This window comes from Heterodontus francisci, chromosome 41 (genome assembly GCF_036365525.1).
Source record: "Heterodontus francisci isolate sHetFra1 chromosome 41, sHetFra1.hap1, whole genome shotgun sequence".
Taxonomy (NCBI): domain Eukaryota; kingdom Metazoa; phylum Chordata; class Chondrichthyes; order Heterodontiformes; family Heterodontidae; genus Heterodontus; species Heterodontus francisci.
The window spans coordinates 23,617,823-23,644,087 of NC_090411.1; the positions used below are offsets into that span (position 1 = coordinate 23,617,823).

The 26,265-nt window shown below is 44.3% G+C and overlaps 1 protein-coding gene across 4 annotated transcripts in view; it reads right to left on the bottom strand.

Moving 5' to 3' along the window:
- The window catches only part of LOC137353358 (interleukin-2 receptor subunit beta-like), an 81,300-nt gene that overhangs the window by 34,208 nt on the left and 20,827 nt on the right, over positions 1 to 26,265 (bottom strand). For 2 of the 4 annotated variants that reach the window (XM_068019529.1, XM_068019528.1), the window contains 3 exons: positions 24,277 to 24,396; positions 2,251 to 2,341; positions 1,283 to 1,421 (listed from right to left, as the gene is read on the bottom strand). In XM_068019529.1, coding sequence (XP_067875630.1) covers positions 1,283 to 1,421; positions 2,251 to 2,341; positions 24,277 to 24,285 — 239 coding nt within the window. In that variant the 5' untranslated portion in view covers positions 24,286 to 24,396. The remainder of the gene's footprint in view (positions 1 to 1,282; positions 1,422 to 2,250; positions 2,342 to 24,276; positions 24,397 to 26,265) is intronic. The other 2 variants (XM_068019530.1, XM_068019531.1) reach the window with 1 other exon arrangement.

Consider the following 26,265-nt stretch of genomic DNA (forward strand, 5'->3'; position numbering starts at 1 on the left):
GTGATGCAAGTGCATTAGTTATTACCGTTTTCAATGGATATCCACCATCAGAACGTCAAACATCAGAACTCTAAATCATGATCCCACCTCTGCTCTGCCATTCGCCCAGTTGGAACTTTTCAAAGCCTTACAGTGGGCTTTCAGAGCAAATGTTTCCTGAGTGTTTCAGTAACTGAGTCAGGTCCAACACTCCGCAGCAAGGTGAGACTCACCTTTAAATTGGTAAAACACTGTGTAAATGGTTTAATATGTTTAATAGGGACACTGTAGCATTCACCTCTAAAATGCTACTATAGATAGTGAAGTCTAGACCTGGAAAAGGTTTAGAATCATAGAACCATAGAATGATACAGCACAGAAAGAGGCCATTCAGTCCATCGTGCCTGTGCTGGCTCTTTGAAAGTGCTTTCCAATGAGTCCCACTGCTCTTTCCCTATAGCCCTGCAAAATGTTCCACTTTGTGTATTTATCGTTCCTTTTTGAAAGTTATTATTGAATCTGCTTCCACTGCCCATTCAGGTAGTGTTATGAACATAATGAGCTGGATTTTATGGGCCCCCTGAGGCAGGGCCTGGGGTGGGGGGCATGGAGAATCATGAAGCGTGGCAGGGGCGGAGGGCCCATTGCTAAGCGGTCTTACTGGGGGTGGGATAGGCTGATAGCCTTCCCACTAGGGGCCAGTTGAGGCCCTTGAGGCCTATTAATGGTCAATTAGGAGCCTTTGCCCACTGCTACTGGGATCTTACCAACGGTGGGGGGTGGGGGTGGGGTGGTGGTGCCTCCGCCATGCAGGGAGGGCGGGTTGTAAAACGAGGCTGCCTCCATGTGGGCTTGTGGGGGGTGGGAGTGTCTCTCCTTCATGGGCAATCTTCATGGCCCATAGAGGACCCCTGCTGGGAACCACTTCACCACCACCCCCCGACTGGACCCCCCCCCCCCCTCCCCTTGGACTGCACGACCACCCACCCACACCCCCTCACTGGGGCTTTCCAGACTGGCCCTGGCGACCGCGGTGATCACTTACCTGAGGTCAGGGGTTCCAGTGCTGGGCCTGGGTCCAAGGCCTCTGCAGTACTGGCAGTGGCAACCGCTCCGGGTGGCACTGTCGATACTGCTGAGCTGCCAGCCTTCTGATTGGCCCCGCCTCCTCCACAAAATCCAGCCCAATAAATGGACGAGAGAGTGAAGGAAAGTCTGACAAAGGGTTTCATAAAGATACTATTGCGCATGTGAACCAGTCGTGGTGAGCTATAATTAGTTTACAAAACAAAATGTCACTTACTCATCATCCTCCGAGTCATCAAGCTCCTCAGGGTCATCAACCCACACTTCACACAGAGGATCATTTTGGGAAACCTTTGCTGTCCAGCAGCATGTCATCGACTTGAGATAATCTACAACACACTGCAGATCTTTGTTCTCTGTTACAAAGCAAACATTGAATAAATTATGCAAGGGCTAGAAATTTCACCCTCTGTGCAGGAAAACGAGCCTGCGCAGAGATGGTGTGCTCCGAGGAGCCAAGGAGATTGGGCCTCACACCTCACTTCTGTAGAGACCGTGCTTTGGTAGGAGCCCCGAGCAGCTAAGTGAAGGAAAATCAGGCCTCTGCCAGCTCAATGACTTTGGGATGGGGGAAAGCGATCTCACGGGTCTCGGGGATGGACAGTGTGCGATCACCACAAGGACCGCAGCTGTCCAAGGAACAGGCTTACCACCACCTCCTCAGGGCAACTATGGATGGCCAATAGTTACATAGAATGACACAGAATTTACAGCACAGGAACAGGCCATTCGGTCCAACTGGTCTACGCTGGAGTTTATGCTCCACATGAGCCTCCTCCCACCCTTCTACACTTAACCCTATCAGCATAACCCTCTATTTTCTTTCTCCCATTTGTACTTAGGTAGTTTCCCCTTAAATGCATCTATACTATTTGTGGGTTGCACATTCTAACCACTCTCTGAGTAAAGATATTTCTCCTGAGTTAATTATTGGATTTATTAGTGACTAGCTTAGAGTGATGACCCCTGGATTTGGTCTCACCCACAAGCAGAAACATCTTCTCCATGACAACCCTGTCATAATCTTAAACACCTCGATTAGAAATAATAATTATTAAATAATAATGATGTGGGTCTAATAATTTCACCCACAGCCTGAGAAAAAAATAACAATGCATTTCCTGGGGAACGAACCTACAAAGCATACAATTCATAAATTGATAAGAAAAACATTTGTTTACACACCATTGTGACATCCGAGACCTGATGCGCACAAGGAAGCTATGAGGACAATGAGCCCGAATTGCAGTCTAAATCCTTTCATCCTTCGGCAATGCTGCAGAAACACAAAGCAAGGCAAAACCAATTATCTTTCCTTTTCATTTACCCACGCAGTCCAAGCAATATGGAAAATATAATCATGTTTCTTGCATAGGTTGTCACATACACAGGCCTAGGCCAGCGTGAGATCAACATGGTCCCAACCAGATTAAGACATGGTAGGATAATAGAGAAATTAGATGGGAATTCACGCTTACTTGTGTCACGAGCAGGTACAAACAGTGAAATGGTTATGCAACAGTAAATAGTCATTAAATGAACCGAAGATACAGCGATTCAGGGCAACAAATGAGTGCCAGAAAAAAAGGGTGGTAAGCCTGTTTTGTTGCAATGGATAGGCTCGTGATTTGGAGCTACAGGAGTCCAAAAATCATAAGATCGTGGAGTAGCCCAGAAATTAGAGAGGCATGGGTGGGAAATACTTAGCTGCTGAAATGAGACTAAAGTTGAGAAGTTGAACTCAATAAATCTGGTCATTTGCGGGCTTGCGCCAGAAAAAGAAACATGACAGTGGCCGATTGTTATGTATGTAGAAATGTAGAAGGCGCACAGGAGGAGACCATTCGGCCCATTGTATCCATGTCAGATTAATAAGAACAGTCCAGTCTAATCCCACCTTCCAGCTCTTGGTCCATTGCCCTGTAGGTTGCATTACTTCAAGTGCATATCCAAGTGTTTTTCAAATGCGATAAGGGTTTCTGTCTCTACCACCCTTTCAGACAATGAGTTCTGGATCCCCACCACCCTTTGCATAAAAAAATTACTCCTCATCTCCCCTCTAATCCTTCCACCAATTACTTTAAATCTCACGACACAAATAAGCATGAATTCCCATCTAATTTCTCTCTATTAAAGTTTTGGAGGATAGCCAGAACTAAAGTGCGAAGGTGGGAACTTTGAACATCAAATGCGTGTGTTGTCCTTACCCAGTTACTCACGGGCAAGAGTCTACAGCACAACACTGGAAATCGCATTCTCTGACAACCTAAAAAGAGTGGCTTAGAGCTGGAAATGTAAGTGCGGAGTGAGATCCTTAGACTGGGTTTAGGGCAGATGGATGGGACATCATAGAAAGAATTTTTCTCTGGGCCTAACTCTGTTATACCTGACCAAAAGTGTGGAAGCAAAGAGTGAATGGCCTAGTACTTACATTGAAATTACTCCTCAAATTAGCCCTCCATCTTGCCACGACCCTCCCTAAATCTTCCCTACCTCCCTCTCTAAATCCTTCATCTGTCACATCGGAGTTCCAAATTACATTCTCTGTGACTGTGAGGCATTTTCCCTCTTCATCTTCCTTGACCTTTCTGAAACCTTTGACATGGTTGGCTACACCATCCTCTTCCCTTGTCTCTCCTCCATTGCTCAATGGGTCTGACCTACTGGCCCTTGCTTGGTTCCACGCTTAGCTACCCACTTGTAGTCAGAGCATAGTCAGGAGTGGTTTCTCTTCCTAACCCAACACCTTGTGAGCCTCCCGAAGATTTATCCTTGGCCCTCCTCCTCTTCTTCACCTGGGCGCTGCCCTTTGGCAACATCAGTTACACTGATGGCACCCAGCTCTACATTGCCACCATCTCTCTCTTGACTCAATGCCCCTATGCCATCACATTGCTTGTGCATCATCCATTGGCTATATCACAAATTTCTTCAGCTGAGCACTTTGTGGATCACCTTTGGCCCCCGCTGAAGACTTCATACCCTTGCCACTGACTGTATCTCCCGCTCTTTAGCCACTGTCTCAGGCCAAACCACCTCAATGTCCTACTCGCCCTCAAGCTGAGCTTCTGAATTCATTTCCTCTCTATTACAAAGCTCACCGACCTCCACCTCTGTAACATTGCACACCTCAGAGCCCTACTTAAACTCATCTGCTGCTCATTAGTCACTTGGCAACTCAACTATTTTAATACTCTGGGGCTTGCTTCTGTCCTCCTCCCTCCATAAACCGCAACCCACCCAAAACCCCATACCTCATCCCACACCAAGTCCATTCGCCCATCAGTACATTGGCTGCTGTTTCCTCAGCATCTCAAACACAAAATGTTTATCCTTGTGCTCAAATCATTACATGGCCTTGCCCCTCCTATGTTAAAGCTGCTATATAAATGCAAGTTGGTGCCATATTCCTTCCTCCTCCACCTTGCCATCACCCTCCCTAAATCCCTCCTCCATCTTGCCACTTTCCTCCTTGCTTTCCAAAGCTTCCAGGAGCCCTCCTTGTCAAACATTTATTTAGCTCCAGATCAAGTTCTTATTTGGTTTCCTCTTTGACTCTTCTGCCAGCACCAACACCTTTTCCTTCACTCAACTGTATGATTTGAAACAGGCTGTAGAAATGTAAATGGTTGCTGAAAAAAGACGAAACTTTACTTCAGTAGACAAATCTTCGTTCATTTATTTTGCACCTCTCTCACTGACACCTTGTCCAGCAGAACATGGCAAACAGGAATAGACTGGTCATTTGAATTTTAAAAGAGGTACTTTAATCAAAGCATCTAACATTTAACACAGGAAACTAAACCTTGGTGTCGGTGTAGTGAGCAAACACGATAAAGAATACTTTCTCAGCTTGGTCTGAACTGAATAAGCTTCATCCAGTTCTTAATTTGGCAGAGATCAACTTAGCGTCTGAATACATTGTAACCTCAGCTGAAGCCAAAGATACACCTTTAAGCTGATCCATTACACCCAGCATCTCATCCTTGTTCTCAAATACCTCCATGGCCTCATCATTCTCTATCTCTGTAACCTCCTCCAGCCCTACAACCCTCTGAGATCTCTGTGCTCCTCCAATTCTGGCCTCTTACGCATCCCTGATTTTATCGCTTTGCCATTGGAGTCTGTCTTCAGCTGCCTGGGCCCGAAGCTCTGAAATTCCCTCCCTAAACCTCTCCACCCCTCTCTCCTCCTTGAAGACACTCCTTCAAAATCAGCCTCTCTTGGTCTCCTGTACTTATATGGCTCGGTGTCAAATTTTGTTTGATAATGCTCTTTTGAAGCACCTTGGACTGTTTTAGTACATTAAAGGTACTATATAAATTTAAGTTTTTGTTGTTGTAGGTGGATCATACTTCATGAGTAAAATCAATTCTTGTTAAAATGCACACACACCCACAGATTGGTCATCTTGTTTTGTTGCTCAGTGATTTAGTCAGACTTCCTGACCATTGACAGCGAGTCTGGTCTTTACCAGGGTCTCTCCTTTTTTCTTTTCTAGCCTTTTCCTCCCTGCAACAAGAAGCACAGCTCCAGGCTACCACCAAGATGTCATCAACTATTCAAACTATATCGCGAGTAAGACATTGAGGAGGAGCCCTGAGCATAATTCTGGCTGTAATTTGGTATCAACTGGTATTACATTATTCTGAAAGCCCAAAGAATGTGGAGTGGTTGAGGCGAATAGCATAGCTGCATTTAAGGGGAAGCTAGATGAACACTTGATGGAGGAAGGAACAGAATATATGTTATTAGGGGGAAATGAAGTAAATAGAGTAAGAATGGACCACTTTCCAAACCCGTGACTTCTACCACCCAGCAGGCACATGGGAACACCACCACTTCCAAAGTCCCCTCCAAGTCACACACCATTTGGACTTGGAAATATATCACATTCATCGTGGCTGGGCCAAATCTTGGCACTCCCTTCTAACCACACTGCTAGCTTCATCTCAAGGACTGCAGCAGTTGCAGAAGGCAATTAGGGATGGGCAACAAATGCTGGCCTTTCCAGTGATGGCCACATCCAGTAAATGCTGAATGACCGAATGGCCTGTTCTGTAAATCCTATGAAGGATGGTGGTCGGCTATGGTGAGTGAGATCGGATACTGAAAGGCGATCATCATTTGGACTGAATGGGTTTTCCTAATTGCTGAATTTTCTTCTGTTCTGATGAAGCTTGGTGTGGGGAATGGGAAGGCTGTACTGGTGCAGTCGAGGGAGCTTTTCTGAGGCTAAGCTGTATTGTAATCGTAGAGCAGGAGATTTATCCTGGATTTGATGATCATTGCAATAAACCATGTGCTCGATGAAGGGTGAAAAAGTACAAATTCTGATATTCTTTGTGTTACGAGTTCATGTTCTATAGTTCTCCTCAAGCCTCACCATTCACTGGTTGCAAGAACATGTAGAATCTAGTCCCATACATCTGCCTACATTGCCTGGAGATGCCCATTAGATATTCAGTAGCAGAGCGAATCTCCCACCAACTTCCTTCTCTACCCTTTGCGAAAAGATCCCACATGATCCATTCCCATATTACAGCCAAGATAAGGGGCTGAACATGTGGTCCGATCATTTCCTGGTACATCCCATTGAAGCATCAACACCAGATTAATTTTATTTAACTTAGATTAGATCTTACTGTCATTTTCGCTAAGCAAAAAGCAAGAGGTCACATTTTTTACTAGCCGTTTGTTTACAAAATAAAGAAAGTGAAAGCCAACCCATGACCCCTTTATCTGACGATCAATGTTTTCTCCCCACCTACAATGCCGTATGTCTCTTGCAAAGACTCAACTGAACAAAACTTGATAACTCGATAGTGTTTAGTGGGCGTCAGCCCACAACACAAAGCTACCAAAATTTAGCACCAAAATGGAGATTTCAATCAGCGTCTGGCTATGTAGTTAACAGAAATATACTGCAGCAGTGGGGGAGGGCAAGTCATTTTTTGAGTTTGAGGTTAAAATGTATTTTTGGTGCCGTTACAGAGGCAATTTTAACCTGTATCGAATCCTGCAATACCTGACCAATAGAACTGGACAACGGGGTTCAAACTCTTCAAATAAATTTGATGAAAAAAGAGAAATCTTAATGGGACTTTCCTGTCCCGTGACTTGTTGTGCATTGTTTGCAATACAATTATTGCAAATTTAGTGTAACTTGAGGAGTAAATGCTTTACACTTATATGATAACTCCATGAGAGCTCCCAGTAGAGAGCTGTGCTCATAGGGGGAATGTTGGAGAATTGGGCCGACTTTATTGTCAGTCCTAGTTGTGATCCGCACACCCTGCTAGTGGTTGCTCCTGGTAAACCACATTGGAGCACCAATAGCGAAGTATGCAATCATGTTTATTTACTGTAGGATAGATCTTGCTAATAGAGTTGAATTATGAGGACAGGTCACGTAGACTAAGTTTGTATTCCCTCGAGTACAGAAGATTAAGGGACGATCTAAGTGAGGTGTTTAAGATAATTAAAGGATTGGATAGATAGAGAGAAACTATTTCCACTGGTGGGGGGAATCCAGGCCAAGGGGGCATAACCTTAAAATTCAAGCTTGGCCATTCAGAGGTGATGTCAGGAAGCACTTCTTCACACAGAGGGTAGTGGAAATCTGGAACTCTCTCCCCTCAAAATGTTGTTGAGACTGGGGGTCAATTGAAAATTTTAAAACTGAGATGAATTAGATTTTTGTTTTGTATTAAGGGTTAGGGAACCCAGGTGGGTTCAGATACAGATAAGTATAAACTAATCGAATGGTGGAGATTGCTCGGGGGGCTGAATGGCCTACTCCTGGTCCTATGTTTTCTGCTGGGAGTGCTGGTTCCCAGAATTACTCCCTCAGATGTAGCAGACAGTATTAGTGAATGTGGATGCAGTTAGAGAACTGATTGTGCAGGAAGTAGAGGTATGGGGAGGGGGGGTGGGGGGCTTGTTGCCAGGGCAGGAGGGAGATGAATTATGGCCTCTATGGGGTCATGTACATGGGCCTAAACAGCAGGCCAAGCTAGGTGACATTTTTTCTATTTTGTTACATTGCCCAGTACAAAACATTTAACAAAACTCCATTTATAGAGCAAAAGAGGTAATATGGGTGATTCCACAAAGAGGAAATCATAGACTCTGTGCATGCAACTTCCTGAAATGCATTCTTTGCAAGGGCCAGATTGCACGGTTACACATATAGTGACTTGGTCTATTGTGCAAAGATCTTCAATGACATTCCCCGCCTAACACTATTATAGGAGCACCTTCACCACAAGGACTGCAGCAGACACTACCAATGTCAGTACTGAGGGAGTGCTGCACTGTCAGACGAGATGTTTAACCGAGGCACTGTCTGTCTTGTCAGGTAGACGTAAGGGATCCCATATTTGAAGAAGTGCAGGGGAGATCTCCCCGGTGTCCTGCACAATATCTATCCCTCAACCACCATCACTAAAAACAGATTATCTGGTCATGATGGCATTGGTATATATGGGAGCTTGTTGTGCACAAATTAGCTGCCATGTTTCTTACATTCCAACAATGACTACACATTAAAAGCACTTCATTGGCTGTAAAGTGCTTTAGAATGTCCTGAGGCTGTGAAAGGTGCTATAAAAATGCAAGTCTTTCTTTCTTTGTAGCAGTTCAAGTATTAGGCCTACCTCCACCTTCTGGGAGATTAGGGATGGTCAATAAATTAAGCCTTACCAGCGTTAAGCACAACACGACAACAAATGCAAGAAATATTGGCCAACTCCATTTGTGGAATTTAGCAGAAGTGTTATGCATTAAAGTTTGATGGAGGCACTGGAATATATTTTAGGTATCTTTTGAATGTCATATTCCTTTTTGTGTATTTTTATCCCTTCCGCTTTAGCCTTCTCTCTGCTAAGGCACTGAAGAGTCCACCATGTGTTTGCATTCTAAGCGCTACAAAGCGTACTCAGCATTGGAAAGATTGTGCTGGCTTTTGCCATTTGGGGTCAAGCCCCTCCGCTGGGGCTGAAAACAGGAGCCGACCCCCCCTCCGGCGGTCGGCGGGACACTGGGGCGGCATTTTGTCTTCGGCGGCCAGTTGACAGGCTGCAGTCAGGGCCACTGGGCAATTGAGCATGGCGGCCTGACGCCCAGAGGTGTTGGCCCAATTAGAGGGTTCGCAGCTCAGCAGCCTTGGTTGCACCACCGCTAGTGGTGGCCACTGCTGGGGCTGCAGCATGAGGGTGAGGCTGCCTCAGTGTCAAGGTTCCCTCACAGACTGGCGAGCGAGTCCCGGCGATTGAGGTGGGGGGGAAAGCGGTCGTGGTGCACCGGTGCTCAGTTAGGTGATGGGGCGGTCATTGCTGCTGGCGGATGCAGCACCCATCAAGGAGGAGCCCGCCCCGATGAACCCACTGGGAGTCCGTCATTGTTTACCTGGCAGTCTCTCCACGTGCTGCTGGCTCTCCTGACACAGGCAAAATGCTCAGGGATGCGGGAAGTGGCCCTTAATTGGGCCCTTAAGCGGCTCAGTTGGCCACCCAGTGGGCAACTGTGCTGCTGAGGTGCCCGCCGCAGACAATATGCCATGCCGGCTGGAAGACATCGGGATCTTCTCCCAACACCTTCCCTCGCCATATTGTCAGCCCTCCCACTTCCCAGCCTACCTCCAAAGCACTGGGAAAATTCAGCCCATTAATTCTGTCATTTTCTGTTATGTGACCGTACTGCAAGTCATCCAATGTGATTGACAGGTTAATTATACCGCAGGTGACGCTCAGTAACTGCTGATGTTGACATATGTCGGTTCTGATACGGTTTGGTATGTACACATTGTATGCATGACTGTTGTGGAGCGCAGGGTGAAAAATTAGTAGCACTTAAAGTGACTGCATCTTTGACAGTACTAACACTGCGTACAAACAGAATTCAGCATGTCCGTTTACTCGAAAACTTTTATTGTGAGTTGAAACCAACTGTGTACACGTGATCATGCACACATATGTACAGTGGTTCAACAACAATAACTTGCAGATGTATATAGTGCCCTTTGGCATAGTTGGTATTGTTTGGTATGGTATCCCCTTGCTGTGTTATATTGTGTGCTCATTATTTTCAATTCAACAACAACTTGCATTTATATAGCGCCTTTATTGGGGTAGACGCATCCCAAGATGTTTCACAGGAAAGTTGTCAAACAAAATTTCACAGCGAGCCACATAAGAAGACATTAGGACAGGTTGGCCACAGCGGTAGGTTTCCATGGAACCACAGAACCGTAGAAAAATTCAAGGAGCGTCTTAAAAGGAGGAGAGAGGTAGTGAGGCAAAGAGGTTTAGGGAGGGACTTCCAGAGCTTAAGGCCCAGGCAGCTGACGGCACGGCTGCCAATGGTGAGGAGAAGGAAATTGGGGATGTGCAAGAGACTAGAATTGGAAGCATGAAGCGATCTGGGAGGGCTGTGGGGTTGGAGGCCGTTGCAGAAATCGGGAGCGGCAAGGGCATGGAGGGTTTTGAATACAAGGATGAGAGTTTTAAATTCGAGGAGTTGCTGGTCTGGCAGCCAATGAGACCAAGGGTAATGGGTGAACAGGACTATGGTGCGAGCTAGGATATGTGATATAGACACACAAAGTCACGTTCATATCTGTAAGTTTCAGGCTGCACATCTTCTGAGAGGTGCCCTTCCATGGTAGCTCATCTGTTCTATTGTCTGAAGGTTATTGGAGGCACTATGTGGTGTGTTTATATGACAGTGAGGGCTGCCTCCACCAGTGACGTTACTACTTAAGGCACTATCACTATTTTCTCATAACTGTTCTCTGAATGTCAGACTGTTTCTTATATCTTGTTATTGGATGATGACCTGTGGGGCTTTATTGTCAGCACTGGGCACAGGTGGAGGACTATCTTGGATGACAAGAGTCTAAATGTGGTGGAGGAGTAAAGGGATCTCGGGGAGTAGATACATAAACCACTGAGCAAGACAGGTTAATAAGACCAGAAAAAAGCAAACAAGCATTAAGGTTCATCCGCAGAGAGATCGGACTGAAAAGCAGAGCTGGTATGCTAAATGTAAAGAAAACCTTGGTCATACCACACTTGCAGTGTCGTGCACCGTTCTGGTCTCCGTATTATAAAAAAGATAAGGAGGCACTGGATGCAGTGTAAAAAAGATTTACAAGGATGATACCGGAACTGTTTGGATATACTTATCAGGAAAGTCTGAGAAAAACTGGGACTCTTTTCTTTAGAAAAGAGAAGGTTGGAGGGTGACCTGATCAAGGTCTTTCAGATTATGAAGGGGTTGATGAGTTAGATGTAGAGAAGATGTTTCAACTTGTTGGGGAAACCAAAACTCAGGTCCATAGTCATCAATAAGCCCAGTAGGGAATTCAGGAGAAACATCTCCACCCAAAGAGTGGTTCAGATGTGGAACTCGCTGCCACAAGCAGTTGAGGTGAATAGCATAGATGCATTTAATGGAAAGCAAGATAAACACACAAGGGAGAACGGAATAGAAGGATATGTTGATTGGGTGAGATGAAAAAAGACAGGAGCAGACTTGCGTAGAGCACTAATGGCAGCATGGGGCAGTTGGGCTGAATGGCCTGTCTCTGTGCTATAGACGCTATGTAACGTGCAATTCTGTGTGACTCCTCGTGTTTAACTTGCTGCAATGGGAGGTCTTAATCAGAGCACTGATCGGTTAACCCACATGTTCATGGGTCTGCAATGCCTCACGCTCTCTGCACATTTAGATTGTTTATACCTGGGAGTTAGCAGATAAGGGGAAGCCGCACGTTTGAATTTAGCTGCAGCTGACTGCTGTAAAAGTGTTCACGATTGCAAAGTTAGAACAGTGACTTAGATAGAAAGTATCTGAGATCAAAGTGAGAAGATAAACAATTGGTGCTATTCTTAGTGGGTAAAATATGTTGTTAAAACAAAGAAAAACATACATTTCTTTAGCACCTTCCACAACCTTGGGATGTTCCAAAGTGCTTGACAGCCAATTAAGTACTTTTGACGTATAGTCACTGTTATAATGTAGGAAACCCAGCAGCCAATTTGTACACCTGAAGCTCCCACAAGCAGCAATGTAATAATGAGCAGATAATCTGCTTTTAGTGATGTTGATTGAGGGATAAATATTAACCAGGACACCAAGGACAACTCCAATGCTTTTTTTTTTTGAATACTGCCATGGGATCTTTTATGTCCACCTGAGAGGGCAGATGGGCCCTCGGTTTAATATTTCATTTGAGAAATCGATTATGGGAACGAGTAGCTGGACAGTTACCTGCCTACATCACTTTGTGGCCTCTCCGTGACCTCCTCACAGCTTACATTCCCTCCTAGCTTAGTATCATCAGCAAACGTAGATATATTACTCTCTGCCTCTCCGTCTAACGTATTAATATAGATTGTAAATAGCTGAGGCCACAGCACCGATCCTTGCGGCAGTCCACTAGTTACAGCCTACCAACTTGTAAAAGCCGCATTTATCCCTACTCTTTGCTTCCTGTCTGTTAAACAATCCTCTGTCCATGCTATTGTATTACCCCCAACTCCATGAGCCCTTATCTTACATATTAACCTTTTGTGCGGCACCTTATCGAACGCTTTTTGTAAATCCAAGTATACCACATCTACTGGTTTATCTACCTACTAGTTACATCCTCAAAAAACTATTTGTCAAACATGATTTCCCTTTCGTAAAACCATGTTAACTTTGTCTGATCATGTTATGATTTTCTAAGTGCACTGTTAAGACTTGCTTAATAATAGATTCCAGCATTTTCCCATGACTGATGTCAGGCTAATTGGCTTGTAGTTCCCTTTTTTTCTCTCTCCCTCCTTTCTTGAATAGCAGTGTTACATTTGCTAACTTCCAATCAGCTGGTGCTGTTCTCGAATCTAGGGAATTTTGGAAATTCATAACCAGTGCATCCACTATCTCTGCAGCTACCTCTTTTAGAACACCACAATATAGGCCATCAGGTGCTGGGCATTTGTTGGCTTTTAGTCTCTTATGTTTCTCTGTTTTATTTTCTACTGACATTAATTACCTTAAGTTCCTCACTCTTATTAGCCCTTTGGTTAGCCTCTATTTCTGGAATGTAATTTGTGTCTTCTACTGTGAAGACAGGTGCAAAATATTTGTTCAACATCTCTGCAATTTCCTCATTCTCCATGATAATTTCTCCTCTGAGGAACCAATGTTTAATTTAGCTACTCTCCTCCATTTTCTATACTGTAAAAGCTCTTAAAATTTGAAGGCCTTTGAAACTTAACTTTTTCACAAAAGGAAAAGGAGTGGAAATGTTTGAGTGGAATATATTCTTATGCTGTTTGCTCCCTTTTTGGGGTCTCTCAATGTTGGTCACGTCAATATGTTGTGTTGGGTGATGGGGCAGGGTGCAGAGATGCCCAAAACTGATTAGGACTGATATCTATGTTTCATCCCCTATCCCCACTACTATAGAAATGGCTTTGGTCCTACCTGCATTTGCTTGTGCAAATTGGGCCACTTTGACCTGACCTAATAGCTTGGCGAAAAGTTGGCAGAGAAGAGCAGTCAAGGATGAGAAAAGGCCATTCAGCCTAAAGTTCATTCTGCTGGTGCCCTAACTATCTTAGTCCAGATTTAACCGCATTCAGTTAACATCTCCAATAACACAACAGAGGAAGGATACATCAAGCATTTGGACTTGAGTATCCCATGGTCTAATTTCTAGGCCGCTGTTTCTACTAAGTGTCTTGGGATATTCTACATTAAAATAGGAACGTAGGAATAGGAGGGGACCATTATGCCCCTTCAGCCTGTTCCAACATTCAATGAGATCATGCTGATCTGCGACCTAACTCCATATATCCACCTTTGCTCCATATCCCTTTACACCTCTGGTGAACAAAAATTTATCAGTCGCAGACTGAAAATTAACAATTGATCCAGCATCAGTTGCCATTTGTGGAAGAGGGTTCCAAACTTCTATCACCTTTCCCATGTAGGAGTGTTTCCTAATTTTGCTCCTGCCTCCAACGTTTGGGCTATGCCCCCTCGTCCTAGACTCCCCAACCAGCAGAAATAGTTTCTCCCTCTCTGTTCCCCTTAATATCTTGAAAAATTGGATCAAATCATCCTTTACCCTTCTAAATTCCGGGGAATACAATGCAGCAAATTGTACTACCTTACCTGTCAAATTATTTCAAATTTTCATGGCCTTTGAATAAAGAAGTTCTTCCTAAAATCTATTTTAAACTTATTTACCACTCATTTAAATTGATGTCAAATGTTTCTGCTATCTTGTTTTAGCGAGCAGGCGAGAGATCTTGTGGTTTCAGTGGACAGATCATTAAAACCATGAGGGTAATGTTCGCAGGCTATTAAAAAAGGAAGCAGAGTATTTGGGTGTATAGAAAGGGGTGTAATCCAGGGGGACCGTTTCAAAACTGTTCCTGACCCTGGTGATGTCATCCTTGGAATACCGTGTGCAGTTTTGTTCTCTCGATTTCGAAAAGGATCTTCATTTATTGATGGGGTTACAGAAAAGGGTTACACATTGAGTATAGTTACTGACGTTGTTGTAGGGCCCTTTAGACAGCAGGCAGAGGAAACCTTCTAAGGGAATGACGTATGATCAAAGATTGACTCCCCTAGGTCTTTTCTCTCTTAAAACAGAAGACTGACTGAGGATATACAATAACAACTTATATTTATATAGCACCTTTACAGTAATAAAATGTCCCAAGATGCTTTACAGGAGCAATATAAAACAAAGTATGACGTCGAGCCACAAAAGGAGATTTTAGGTCAGATGACCAAAAGCATAGTCAAAGAGGTAGGTTTTATGAAGTGTCTTAAAGGAGGAAAGGGAGAGGCAGGGAAGTGTAGGGAGGGTAATTTAGAGCTTGGGGCCTAGGGATCTGAAGGCGTGGCCACCAATGGTGGCGTGATTAAAATTGGGATGCTCAAGAGGCCTGAATTTGAGAAGTGCAGGTTTTTCAGATGGTTTTGGGGCTGGGGCCAGGGATTACAGAGATAGGGAGGGGAGAGGCATGGAGGGACTAGAATTTTAACATCAAGACATTGCTTGACCGGGAGCCAATGTAGGTCAGCGAGCACAGGGGCAATAGTGGAACGGGACTTGGTGCGAGGTAAGACATGGGCATCAAAGTTTAGGATGACCTCAAATTTACATAAATGAAACATTTAAAGTTATGAAAACTTTGAACAAATTGGATTCAAGTAATCTTTTCTACCGGGTACAGAATTTAAGTATGGGGTTGAGGGGCTGGTGATATGTACAAAATAAAGGCAGCGAAAGAAAACAGGAAATGCTGAAGGAGCTTTTTTACTAAAAGGGTGGTATGTATGTGAAACAGCATGCGTGGTGGAACAAGAAACATTAATGGGTTAGTGCAAATGGCTTGAGGGGCTGAATGGTCTACTCCTATGTCCCTAAGAAGCATGTTCTTGTCAACCACTAGGGAATCAAGATTATTAGAAGTGCAGCAAGGGAATACTGTGGATAAATGGGCTAGAATAGATGGACTGAAGGTCTTCTCTCATTTGACACTGTTACTATGTCAATTTATTAAGGTCTGATCCCCAGGTGTCTTCTCCAGTTATTGTATGGTTGGTGTTTCTCTATTCTTCTGTTTCTGCGCTATAAAATAAGCACCATATTTGTTGCTCCCATGCCAAGAATTGCGTATGTCAGGCAACACCGGGATTTGAATTTGTAGCCCTGCTTTCTGAAAGGCTCCTGGTCATCCACCTGCAGAATGTAACTGAGCGATTTTCTGTGAGGAAGACCCACATTTTACATGCCCCAGTCAAACATTAAACGAGAGGTAGGGTAGGGTGCTGGAATGGGGGAGAGAAAAAAAAAATCCCAGCTCTGCTATTTGCGGTCATGTGTGATCAAATACTCTAATTGTTCAGCTTCTCTGCCGATTTTTTCTTGTAAAAGAATTTTTTTTAAAAGGCAGAGAGGTACAAATGAGCTGCTACTGAGGTAAACAGGGCAGTTAATTTACAGACATGCTGCTTCCAATCAACACTTATTATTTCCTGTTTTCTTACCAGCAAGTTACCACAAAACCACAAAATATTCAATTCACCCCATTAAATAATTTTCACTGCGCACTCTGCGTGCATGTGAGCAAAGAAATATTTTTAACCCTTCCGCAGCTCTTGGGCCGTAGAGATATTTTATCACAAAACATGAGATAAACTCCTGTTTAATGTTGTTATATTTATATATGTGTATATATATAGATATATATTTATATATATAAAGTGTTTGAATAGATTGATTGGCTTTGGGTAGCCCCATGCATTGATTTTTAAATTCTCGTTCTTGTTTTCAAATCCCTCCATGGCCTTGTTCCTCACTATCTCTGTAACTTCATCCAGCCCCACAACCCTCCCAGGTCTCTGTGCTCCTCCAATTCTAACCTCTTGAGCATTCCCAATTTCAATCACTCCACCAATGGCAGCTGTGTCTTCAGCTGACCTAAGTTCTGGAATTCTCTCCCCAAATACTTCTGCCTCTCTCTCCCGTTAAGATGCTCTTTAAAATTTACCCCTTTGACCAAGAGTTTGGTCGTCTGTCCTAATATCTCTTGGTGTCAAATTTTGTCTGATTTATGCTGTGAAGCACCTTGGGACATTTTATTATGTTAAAGGTGTTATATAAACACAAGTTGTTGTTGTTAACAACAGCAACTCATTCTAACTTCCTGTTCTTATCTGGCTCTCCATTCTCCTCTGGTTTCTCTACCAGCTTCCACTGATTAGCACCGACTCCCCCTCTATTCACACTCAACATCGCTTCATAGCAACATAGGAAATAGGAGCAGGAGTAGGCCATTCAGCCCCTCAAGCCTGCTCTGCCATTCAAGTAGATCACGGCTGATCTTCTACCTCAACACCATTTTCTCGCACTATCCCCAGATCCCTTGATGCCTTTAATATCTAGAAATCTATCTGTCTTGAGCATACTCAATAGCCTCCACAGCCCTCTGGGATAGAGAATTCCAAAGATTCACCATTCTCTTAGTGAAGAAATTCCTCCGCATCTCAATCCTAAATGGCCTACCTCTTATTCTGAGACTATGTCCCCTGATTCTGGACCCCCACCCAGGGGAAACATCCTTCCTGCATCCACCCTGTTGAACCCTGTAAGAATTTTGTATGCTTCAATAAGATCACCTCTCATTCTTCTAAATTCTAGAGAATATAGGTCCAGTCTCCTCAATCTCTCCTCATGGGACAACCCTGCTATCCCAAGGATCAGTCTGGTGAATCTTCGTTGCACTCCCTCTATGGAAAGTATATCCTTCCTTAGGTAAAGAGACCAAAATTGTATACAATACTCCAGGTGCAGTCTCACCAAAGCTCCATACAATTGCAACAAGACATCTTTACTCCTGTATTCAAATCTTCTTGCAATTAAAGCCAACATACCATTAGCTTTCCTAATTGCTTGCTGCACCTGCATGTTAGCTTTTAGTGATTTATGAACGAGGGCACCAACGTCCCTTGGGACAGCAACACTTCCCAATCTCTCACCATTTAAGAAATACTCTGCATTTCTGTTTTTCCTACCAAAGTGCATAACTTCTCATTTTTCCACATGATATTCCATCTGCTTTGTCTTTTTCTTATGTTGTACAGAACTGCCTATCAACTTATACTCTAATGAGATAACCCTACACTTTCCACCTTCATCCTTCTTTCTTTTCTCTGCATAGCAAGATTTCCAAATCAATCATTTCACCATCCCTTTTATTGCCTTTACTGCACTCCTTAAAACTTACCTTTTTGACCAAGCTTTTAGCCACCTGTTCTAAAATCTCCTTATCTGGCTCAATGTTAAATTTTGTTTGATAACCGCTCCTGTGAATTGTCTTGGGATCTTTTACTATATTAAAAGGTGCTATATAAAGACAAGTTGTTGGTGTCATTCCCTGATGACAGGGAGAGGTATATGCCTGATACCGTAGGGGCTGTGGTTCCTGTATCAGGTTGAGAAAGCAAGGCTTCATGCAGGGTACAGTATGACACAGGAGATTAAGCAAACTAACCTCTCGTATCTGACACATGGGTCTAAGTCCAGGCCAGACTAATGCGATAAAGGTTCCCTCTGCCTGCTGCTGAAAGGGCCCTACATCAGTAACTATGCTCCTCATGATAAACACCTTGTGGGTAACCAAGAGCTACGGACAGGAGGAGGAATTTAGGGGAGACCAAAGATATTAATAGGAGAAATGGGTTTCTCAAAGGTTTTTGAAGGCAGGGAGTAGATCAGCATAGTAAACATGCAACACCAGCCTAGGAAGAATCATCGAACGATACAGCAAAGAAGGAGCCCATTTGGCCTATTGTGCCTGTGCTGGCTCCTTGAAAGAGCTATCCGATTCATCCCACTCCCCCTTGCTCTTTTTCTATAGCCCTGAAAATGTTTCCTTTTCAAGTATTTATCCAACAGTGAGTAAACCCTCACCAGCAGCTTCCAAATAAGCCAACATCGATCTATAATTTGAAGAAACTACTCAACTGCCCCAACTATAAACTTGCAAGTTGTGCAGGAAGCAGTCACAGAGGCCTAGAACATAAGATGTTCCTATCAGGAGTCATTCACGCTCCAACGCTCCGAGTGGGGAGCTAAACAATAACAACTTGTATTTATATAGCACCTTTAAAGTAATAAAACATCCCAAGGTGCTTCACAGGAGTGTTATAAAGTGAAATCTGACACTAAGCCATGTATAAAGATATTAGGACAAGTATTGGTCAAAGAAGTAAGTTTTAGGGATCGTGTTAAAGAAGGAAAGAGAGGCGGAGAGATTTATGCCTTGGCAGGTGAAGGCATGGCCAATGATGAAGCAATTAAAATCAGGGATGCTCAAGAGGCCAGAATTAGAGGAGTGCAGATGTTTTGGAGGGTTGTATCGCTAGAGAAGGTTACAGCGATAGGAAAGGGTGAGGCCATAGAACGTTTTGAAAGCAGAGATGAGAATTGTCATAAAGTTCGGGTCAAAGTCAGAGCTACAACACTATGCTTGTCAACAGGGCGTGTGGAGTTCCCCTTAAACTCTGTTCACTCATACTAACAATGAGGATAGTGTCGGGTGTTTAGGGAAGGATATCAAGACAGCAGGGCCAAAGAACACGGGAAGAGATGGACCGGTCAGGGACAATATGGATGATTTCACTGCCTGTACTGGCTTTCTGTTTACCGCCTGTACTCTGTGGGTGTGAAGAAATTTTACTTTCACACATATACTTTTTAACACATATTAAGTCATTTTGCATTATACATTCAGCGTTACATTTTAAAATACTTTTCTTTCTGCATAATCTTTCTTCCCTGTGTGCTCTTCCGGATGGTGCTCAAGATCACAATCTATGTAGCCTTCCAGCAGCTCATCCAAGTGGCCCTTTTTGAGGTCTGAATAAAGGGGTCAATGTTAACCTAACTTTTCGAGCTGGGAAACCCATGGGATTAGGTGGAATAGCCCGACCAATATTGCTGTCAGTGAGAGTTAAATCAGGTTGGCTGCCAAACCAGACTTGCACCCAATTTCATCAGCTTCACGACAGACTAGTGAGCTTAAAATAGACCTCAAGTATCAGTTGACTACTTTGCTATGGAGGTCTATAAGAAAGCCTGATCTTGTCCTTACCAACATCTGCACTTTCCATTATGGGTTACTGGTTAACGATCAGGACTGGGATCACTAGCTGAAGACAACCATAAAGCCCCAGCGGAGATCAAAGAGAGATTTGCATTTTATATAGTGTCTTGCATGACCTTAGGACATCTGAAAGTGCTTTACAGCCAATGAGATATTTCTGAAATGCAGCAGCCATTTGCGCACAGCAAGCTCCCACAAACAGAAATACGATAATGACCAGAAAATCAGTTTTAGTGCTGTTGGTTGGGTAAGTATTGGTCAGAACACGAGGGATAACTCCTTTTCTTGAAAATCGTCCCATGGGATCTTTTATGTCCACCTGAGAGGGCAGATAGGGCCTCAGTTTAACATCTCATTGGAAACACAGCACCTCCAACAGTGCAGCACTCCCTCAGTACTGCAATGGGATTGTCAGCCTCGATTTTGTGCTCGAGCCTTTGGAGTGGGACTTGAACATACAATCTTCTGAAGCAGAGGCAAGGGTGCACCCCACTGAGTCATGGCTGATGAAGGGGAGCGCAAAGAAAATGAAGGAAAGAAATGCAGAATTTTTTTAATGTCGATTTCTTTAGATGGGCCAAATGGACTCCTTCTGTACTGTAATGACTTTATGACTCTATGGGCTGAATTTTCGCCATGGAGGTGGGAAACAGGAGCCAGATTTGTTTTTGGCTCAGAAGCCCTTCTCCGGTGGGAATCTGATTACAGTTACGATTTTCGCGTGGAGAAGACCTTTAATTGATGTGGAGACGGGTTCCCATTCCACTTAGAGCCAGCGGGAGCAGGAACGGAAGCGGGTCTGATGAAGTGTGGGACTCATTTAGACACCTTACAACAGCCATCACTGAGGATGTTGGTTATCCTGAGGGAGAAATTTGCGGTTTGTGGCAAAGCCTTCCACTGCACCAGATGGAAGTGAAATGTTCAAAGCCCAGGTGCTGACTGCCCACTCTCCCTTTCACCCATGCAGTGCCAAGGGCACTCCCGAACCAAGTGACGCCTTTGCCTCTCGTGGGGTTGGGATGATGCCCTGGGCAGCCATAGCTGGCTCACCCCTTTACCCACCAGTCTTCATTTGGTCAGTTTCTGAAGGCCCTTTAAAAATTTTAAACCAAAACCCTTGACAAGCTCTTAACAAGCTTTTAAACATCTTTAATCGACCTCAAATGGAAGGAGAGGGGGGTTTCTGCCCCGCCCTCGCTCCGCCTTGAGAGTATTGTGGGTGCCGGGATTGGCACCTCGAAATTGACACACTGCTGGTAATTTCGGGGCCCTTGCGCCTCTGTTCCTGGCTTAGGAAGGGCCCTGAAAATTCAGCCCCATGACTTTCTCGCTTGGTTGTTGCGTGCAGCAGTGCCCTGGACCCTAATTCCTGGAAGCTCCAGGACAGTCCTGATGAGTTGGCAACCCTACTGTGCCTGTGCACGAGTGAGTCTATTGGCTGAAGTGTTTCAACGCTGCAGTGGAAGGCCAAAAATAGGGCAGCCACCCATCTGATGGTGTATTTAGATAGCCCCACTCATACGCCTACACACAGGAAGGTGGACAAATGGACAGGACATTGAAGCAGAAAGCCGAGAAAAAAATATCGAGGTGTTACCAGACTTGCTTTGGCTGGTTCAGGCGACCCACCAGCATCGAGCTTTAACTTCGGATTTGCAACATGTAAATTTGCTTTCCCGACCGCAATGTGTGAACCAAGTTGAGTTCATCTTTTTTGTTGCTTGGAGTGTGTGCAACCGCAGAATGTACAATCATCTCTGATAGACTGAAATGTGTTCACCAGCAACTGACTAATAACCCACAGTATCAATATGATCCTTTCAGTGCCCAGGGTCTGATTAGTTGTACCTGCTTATTTGCCAAAGTACATATTATCTCTCTCCTCTCAAATAACTCTGTACGTGATATAAACAACAATAAGGTCTTGCATTTATATAGCGCCTTTAATGTAATAAAACATCCCAAGGCGCTTGGCAGGAGTGCTATCAGGCAACATTTTACAGTGAGCCACATGAGGAGATGTTAGGACAGGTGACCTTATCAAAGACTTAGGTTTCAAGGGTTGTCTTAAAGGATGAGATAGAGGTGGAGAGGTTTAAGGAGGGAATTCCAAAGCTTAGGGCCCAGGCAGCTGAAGACATGGCCACCAACGGTGGAGTGATGAAAATCAGAGATGCACAAGTTAAATTATTAGTCCTGTTCATTTCTTTACACTTCTGTTCTGTTAAATCATAACAGAGCTTAAATCAATAACTCAATTACATCACAAAAAGTGCTGGAAATACTCAGCAGGTCTGGCAGCATCTGTGGAGAGACAAACAGAGTTAACGTTTCAGGTCAGTGACCTTTCATCAGAAAGTTCTGAGTATTTCCAGCACTTTTTGTTTTTATTTCAGATTTCCAGCATCTGCAGTGTTTTGCTTTTATTAACTCAATGACGTCCATCACCGTAGCACAGTGCCCTTCAATTCACATTGGCTGAATAAAATTGGGAGCTTTCATAGGCATAACATTTGCTGATAAGAGCTGATGGATCAATTAAAGGGGTCAGAGGTCAACGATTATTGGCTCAAACTGGGCAGGAGTCTTCTACAATGGCTCGGTTTGTAAATGAAAGGCAAGTTTCACCTTTATCTGGCGTTGCAGAAGAAACTGTTTTACAATCTCGCAACCTCACTGCTTTGTGCTGGCTACAAAAGGAAAAGATCGCAACAGATATTTTTGGAACAATGCACCGAGTACACAAAATGAAACCCTTGCATTGCTGCAGCAAACAGATGGGATCCTGCCACAACACCTCAGAATAACATTGCTGTAAGCAGACAGCACAGAGAGACTCTCCTTCAGTGTTGAAATATTCAGTCAAAAGGCTGATAAATAAACATACGATTGGATGGCCTGTTAACTTCCCATTTTTCTCCTCAAATTCCTTGAGAGGGAAGCAACTTGAGCATTTTGCTATAATTAGTTTAAATTGTACCACTGCTGTCTTGTGACAATAACCTGTTTTTTTTTATAACGTTAAGGCTCTTAGTAGCTGTGGTTGACAAGAGTTAACGCCACGATAAAAAAGCAGAATACTGCGGATGCTGAAACTCTGAAATAAAAGCAGAAAATGCTGGAAATACTCAGCAGGTCAGGCAGCATCTGTGGAGAGAGAAACGGAGCTGCCTGGTCAAGGAATAATAGTCACCAAAGTGATTTCAGGCCTCAAATGCTGATATCACCACAAGCAGCTTACTTTATTAGTCATCTCTAATTGATATGTACAATACAAATGACATTAAACGTCAGTATGGTCAAACTTGACCAAAAGATGCAAAACGTAAAAGGGAACCCAATAGGGCCCAGTGAAAGAAGTAAAACCAAAGCAGGAGTACCAAAAAAACATCGGTTGGAGGCTACTTAATACTTGCAATGAGAATGTGGGATTTCCTGCTGTTCTTGAAGCTGAGTCAAGACATTGCTTTGCAAGGCGATTAGCTGCTTGAAAAGAGTACGGGGGGTGAGCGGGAGAGTGGGATTATACTAAGCCGCTCTAAAAATCGTGGGTGGCCGGTTCAAAGTTAAAATCCACCCACATATTTACGAGATGCTAGGGAGCTTAAAGGTCAGTGCTCTGGGAGTTGCAAAGTTGCACATTAGACTACGTCAGTTCAGCATCATGAATCCAAAAAAAAGGATAAAGCTATTGCCTTGAATACAGAAGATTAAAGGCTGATCTAATTGAAGTGTTTAAGACGATTAAAGGATTTGATTGGATAGATAGAGAGAAACTATTTCCTCTGGTGGGGGGAGTCCAGAATAAGGGGGGCATAACCTTAAAATTAGAGCTAGGGATGGTGTCAGGAAGCACTTCTTCACACAAAGGAGAGTGGAAATCTGGAATTCTCTCCCCCCCCCCCCACCCCAAAAAAAAGCTGTTGAGGCTGGGGGTCAATTGAAATGGGGTGGGTTGGTGTGGGGGAGGGGTGTGAATTCCTCTCTGGCCCCTCCAAGGTGACCGAAACTAGTGCAGGAGACCACCGTGGTCCTGATAATTCCATCCTGTATCTACCTCTTGTAACAGATGTTCTCTGCCCAAGCCAGAAACAGGTTGAAGGAATTCAGTGAAGTGGTCTCCACTGCGTAAACAGGCGGCCTGTTCTAGTGATCCACCATTTTCTGTGGAAAGAACCATCTCCTGACATTTAACCTAGACGTGGCTTTGAACAACTTAAAATTGTGACTCCCCTCCCACCCCCGCAAGATCCACCCAACCTAATAAATTGGAACAAGGCATCAACTCGAACACTAGCTATTGCCTTCACCATTGGGTAATGTTTATCTGTTGAGTTAGGTGCCAGGCTTTGGAACAGAACATGAGCGTAGAGGCTGCTTTTCATGTCGGCACCACTGTGTTGTAACCTGACAGCTTTTCTGAAGCAGTAAATATGAACACGGCTCATCGGTCTCTTGCTTTTCATTGTTTGGTTAATGCAGCGAACATCCTCGATCACTGAACCTGTGCATCTGTTGTACCTACCTCTTGCATGTAGTGCGTGGAGCTAACTTAAAAACTGGTTAGCAACAGTGTTTTGAAGTGAGCAGGTATAAATGATTCGACGCTGATTGCTTCTGATGCTCGTCTGTGCTATGTATAGACCTAGAGTAGAGAGGACAAGAGATGAAAGACCACATCTGTAGTATAGGGTGAGCTGATATAAATACTAAGTGTTATCTGATGCCTCCATGTTGAGGTGTTGGTTCTTCTACAAACTGATACGAAAGCTTGATATCACCAAATATGGTCATACTAAACAGGTTGGAAGTGGTTGCTCTTTATCGGTTTTGACTTGAATGTAGTTTACAGACCCACAGGATAACTCACATTGATTTTATTTAACCATTTCACCAAGATGGCATGACACAGTTAGCCAAGTGGCAGTGTATATAGAGGGCGCATGCCATTGCTATTCCTTCTGCCCACTTACCAAGCCTGCCATCACCACATCCCCAGCCCAAATACTCCCCTTTCCTCTTCTGAAGGTGGCATACAGTTATTTCCACAGGCATAGGCCAGACTTTGGTCCCATGTCTACTTGACCATTACGCGTTGGTCAGGGTCTAGAAATGGGGTCGTCAGCCTCACCACCCTGCTAACCCCAACAGTCGGCCTGTTGCACCTTTCACAGGGGCCTACTGCTAGTTGAAGGCTTTGTCTGAAACAAATGGTTGGCCTCCTCCCCACATAAGTCGAGGTCCTAATCATCAGTGGAGTGGAAGAATGCTCCTCCTAGCTCCACAAAAATACAGGGGCTGCTACAGACCCAACCTTGTCCAGCCTCAGTTTCGTGTCACCCCCTCCGCCCTGCTCTGAGCAGCTGCCTGTAGGCTTCTGCCATCCTTGTCCCCCCACTCTCCCTCCAAGCCTCCGCCCACGCTCCAGCTGACTGAGGTCAAAGAGTGGCAAGCTGCATCAGGACCCCTGTTTGGTGTCCTGTAGCTTGCCTGCCAAATTCAAAGGAGGTCAGGCCTCAAAATAGCTGGGGGTGGGGATGGCGGGCGACGGGGGTTGTAGGGGTGGGGGCTTGAGGGGGTCTTTGCCACTGGAATGGTCAGCCAGCCAAAAATAAGATCAACTCCCATAACTTTCTGGTACATCAGCAGTGCAAATTACTTCAAGGCAATCTAGGGTCATAATTGGACTCTAAAATATTTTGCTGCTTTTTACATGGTCTATCGACGTGACAAGCAAGAGTTGTTCAGTTTTATTTAAAGCATCCAGGCTACAATTAAATGCTTCTATTTTCAATAGTCCCAGAACGTGCATCGCAGACACAATCCGTTTAAGAAAGGTAATTTCTGCCGGATGTCCGAGCTCCAATGCTATATTTTCTTCACCAGTAATTTTCCCAGACAAGGCACTGATCTCAATGACATTTGTAATCAGTGCGATTTACCCTGAGGTCTATGCTGATGCTGGAAGTAAAACAGAGCTCAGTGATGCTTCAGTGGCCTGCCTGGTGTCAGACTGAACCACCAGGACGAGGAAGCTTCCCAGATTCAGGATTTGCTCTGTCCTCAATTAGCTGATCGCAGCTAGGGTACTGAATGAGGAACTGCAATTTGCCTCATCATCTCTGCGCCAGTGAGAAGGACAATCAGGCAAGGTCCCGCTTCTGAACATTATCAGAGCCTCCTGACAGTAAGAGTAGCAGCAATACTAGGAGTAGTAATAGTGTACGAACCGAAGGGAGAAATTGCCTGTATTTAGCACCTTTCACATCCACAGGCCTTCTCAAAGTCCTTCACAGCCAATGAGGTGCAGTCACTGTTGTCTTGAAAGCAAATATGGCAGCCAACTTTGCGCATAGCAAGGTCCCACAGACAGCAATGAGATAAATGTCCTCAGCAACCTGGGAGGGGAAGAATTAGCCAGGGTCCCATCTCCTGCCCACTTTGGTCAGAATTGGCTTTGTCTCTGTTGCTGTGCTTGCTGAATGGCCAGCCAATTCTGGATGTCTAGTCTTGT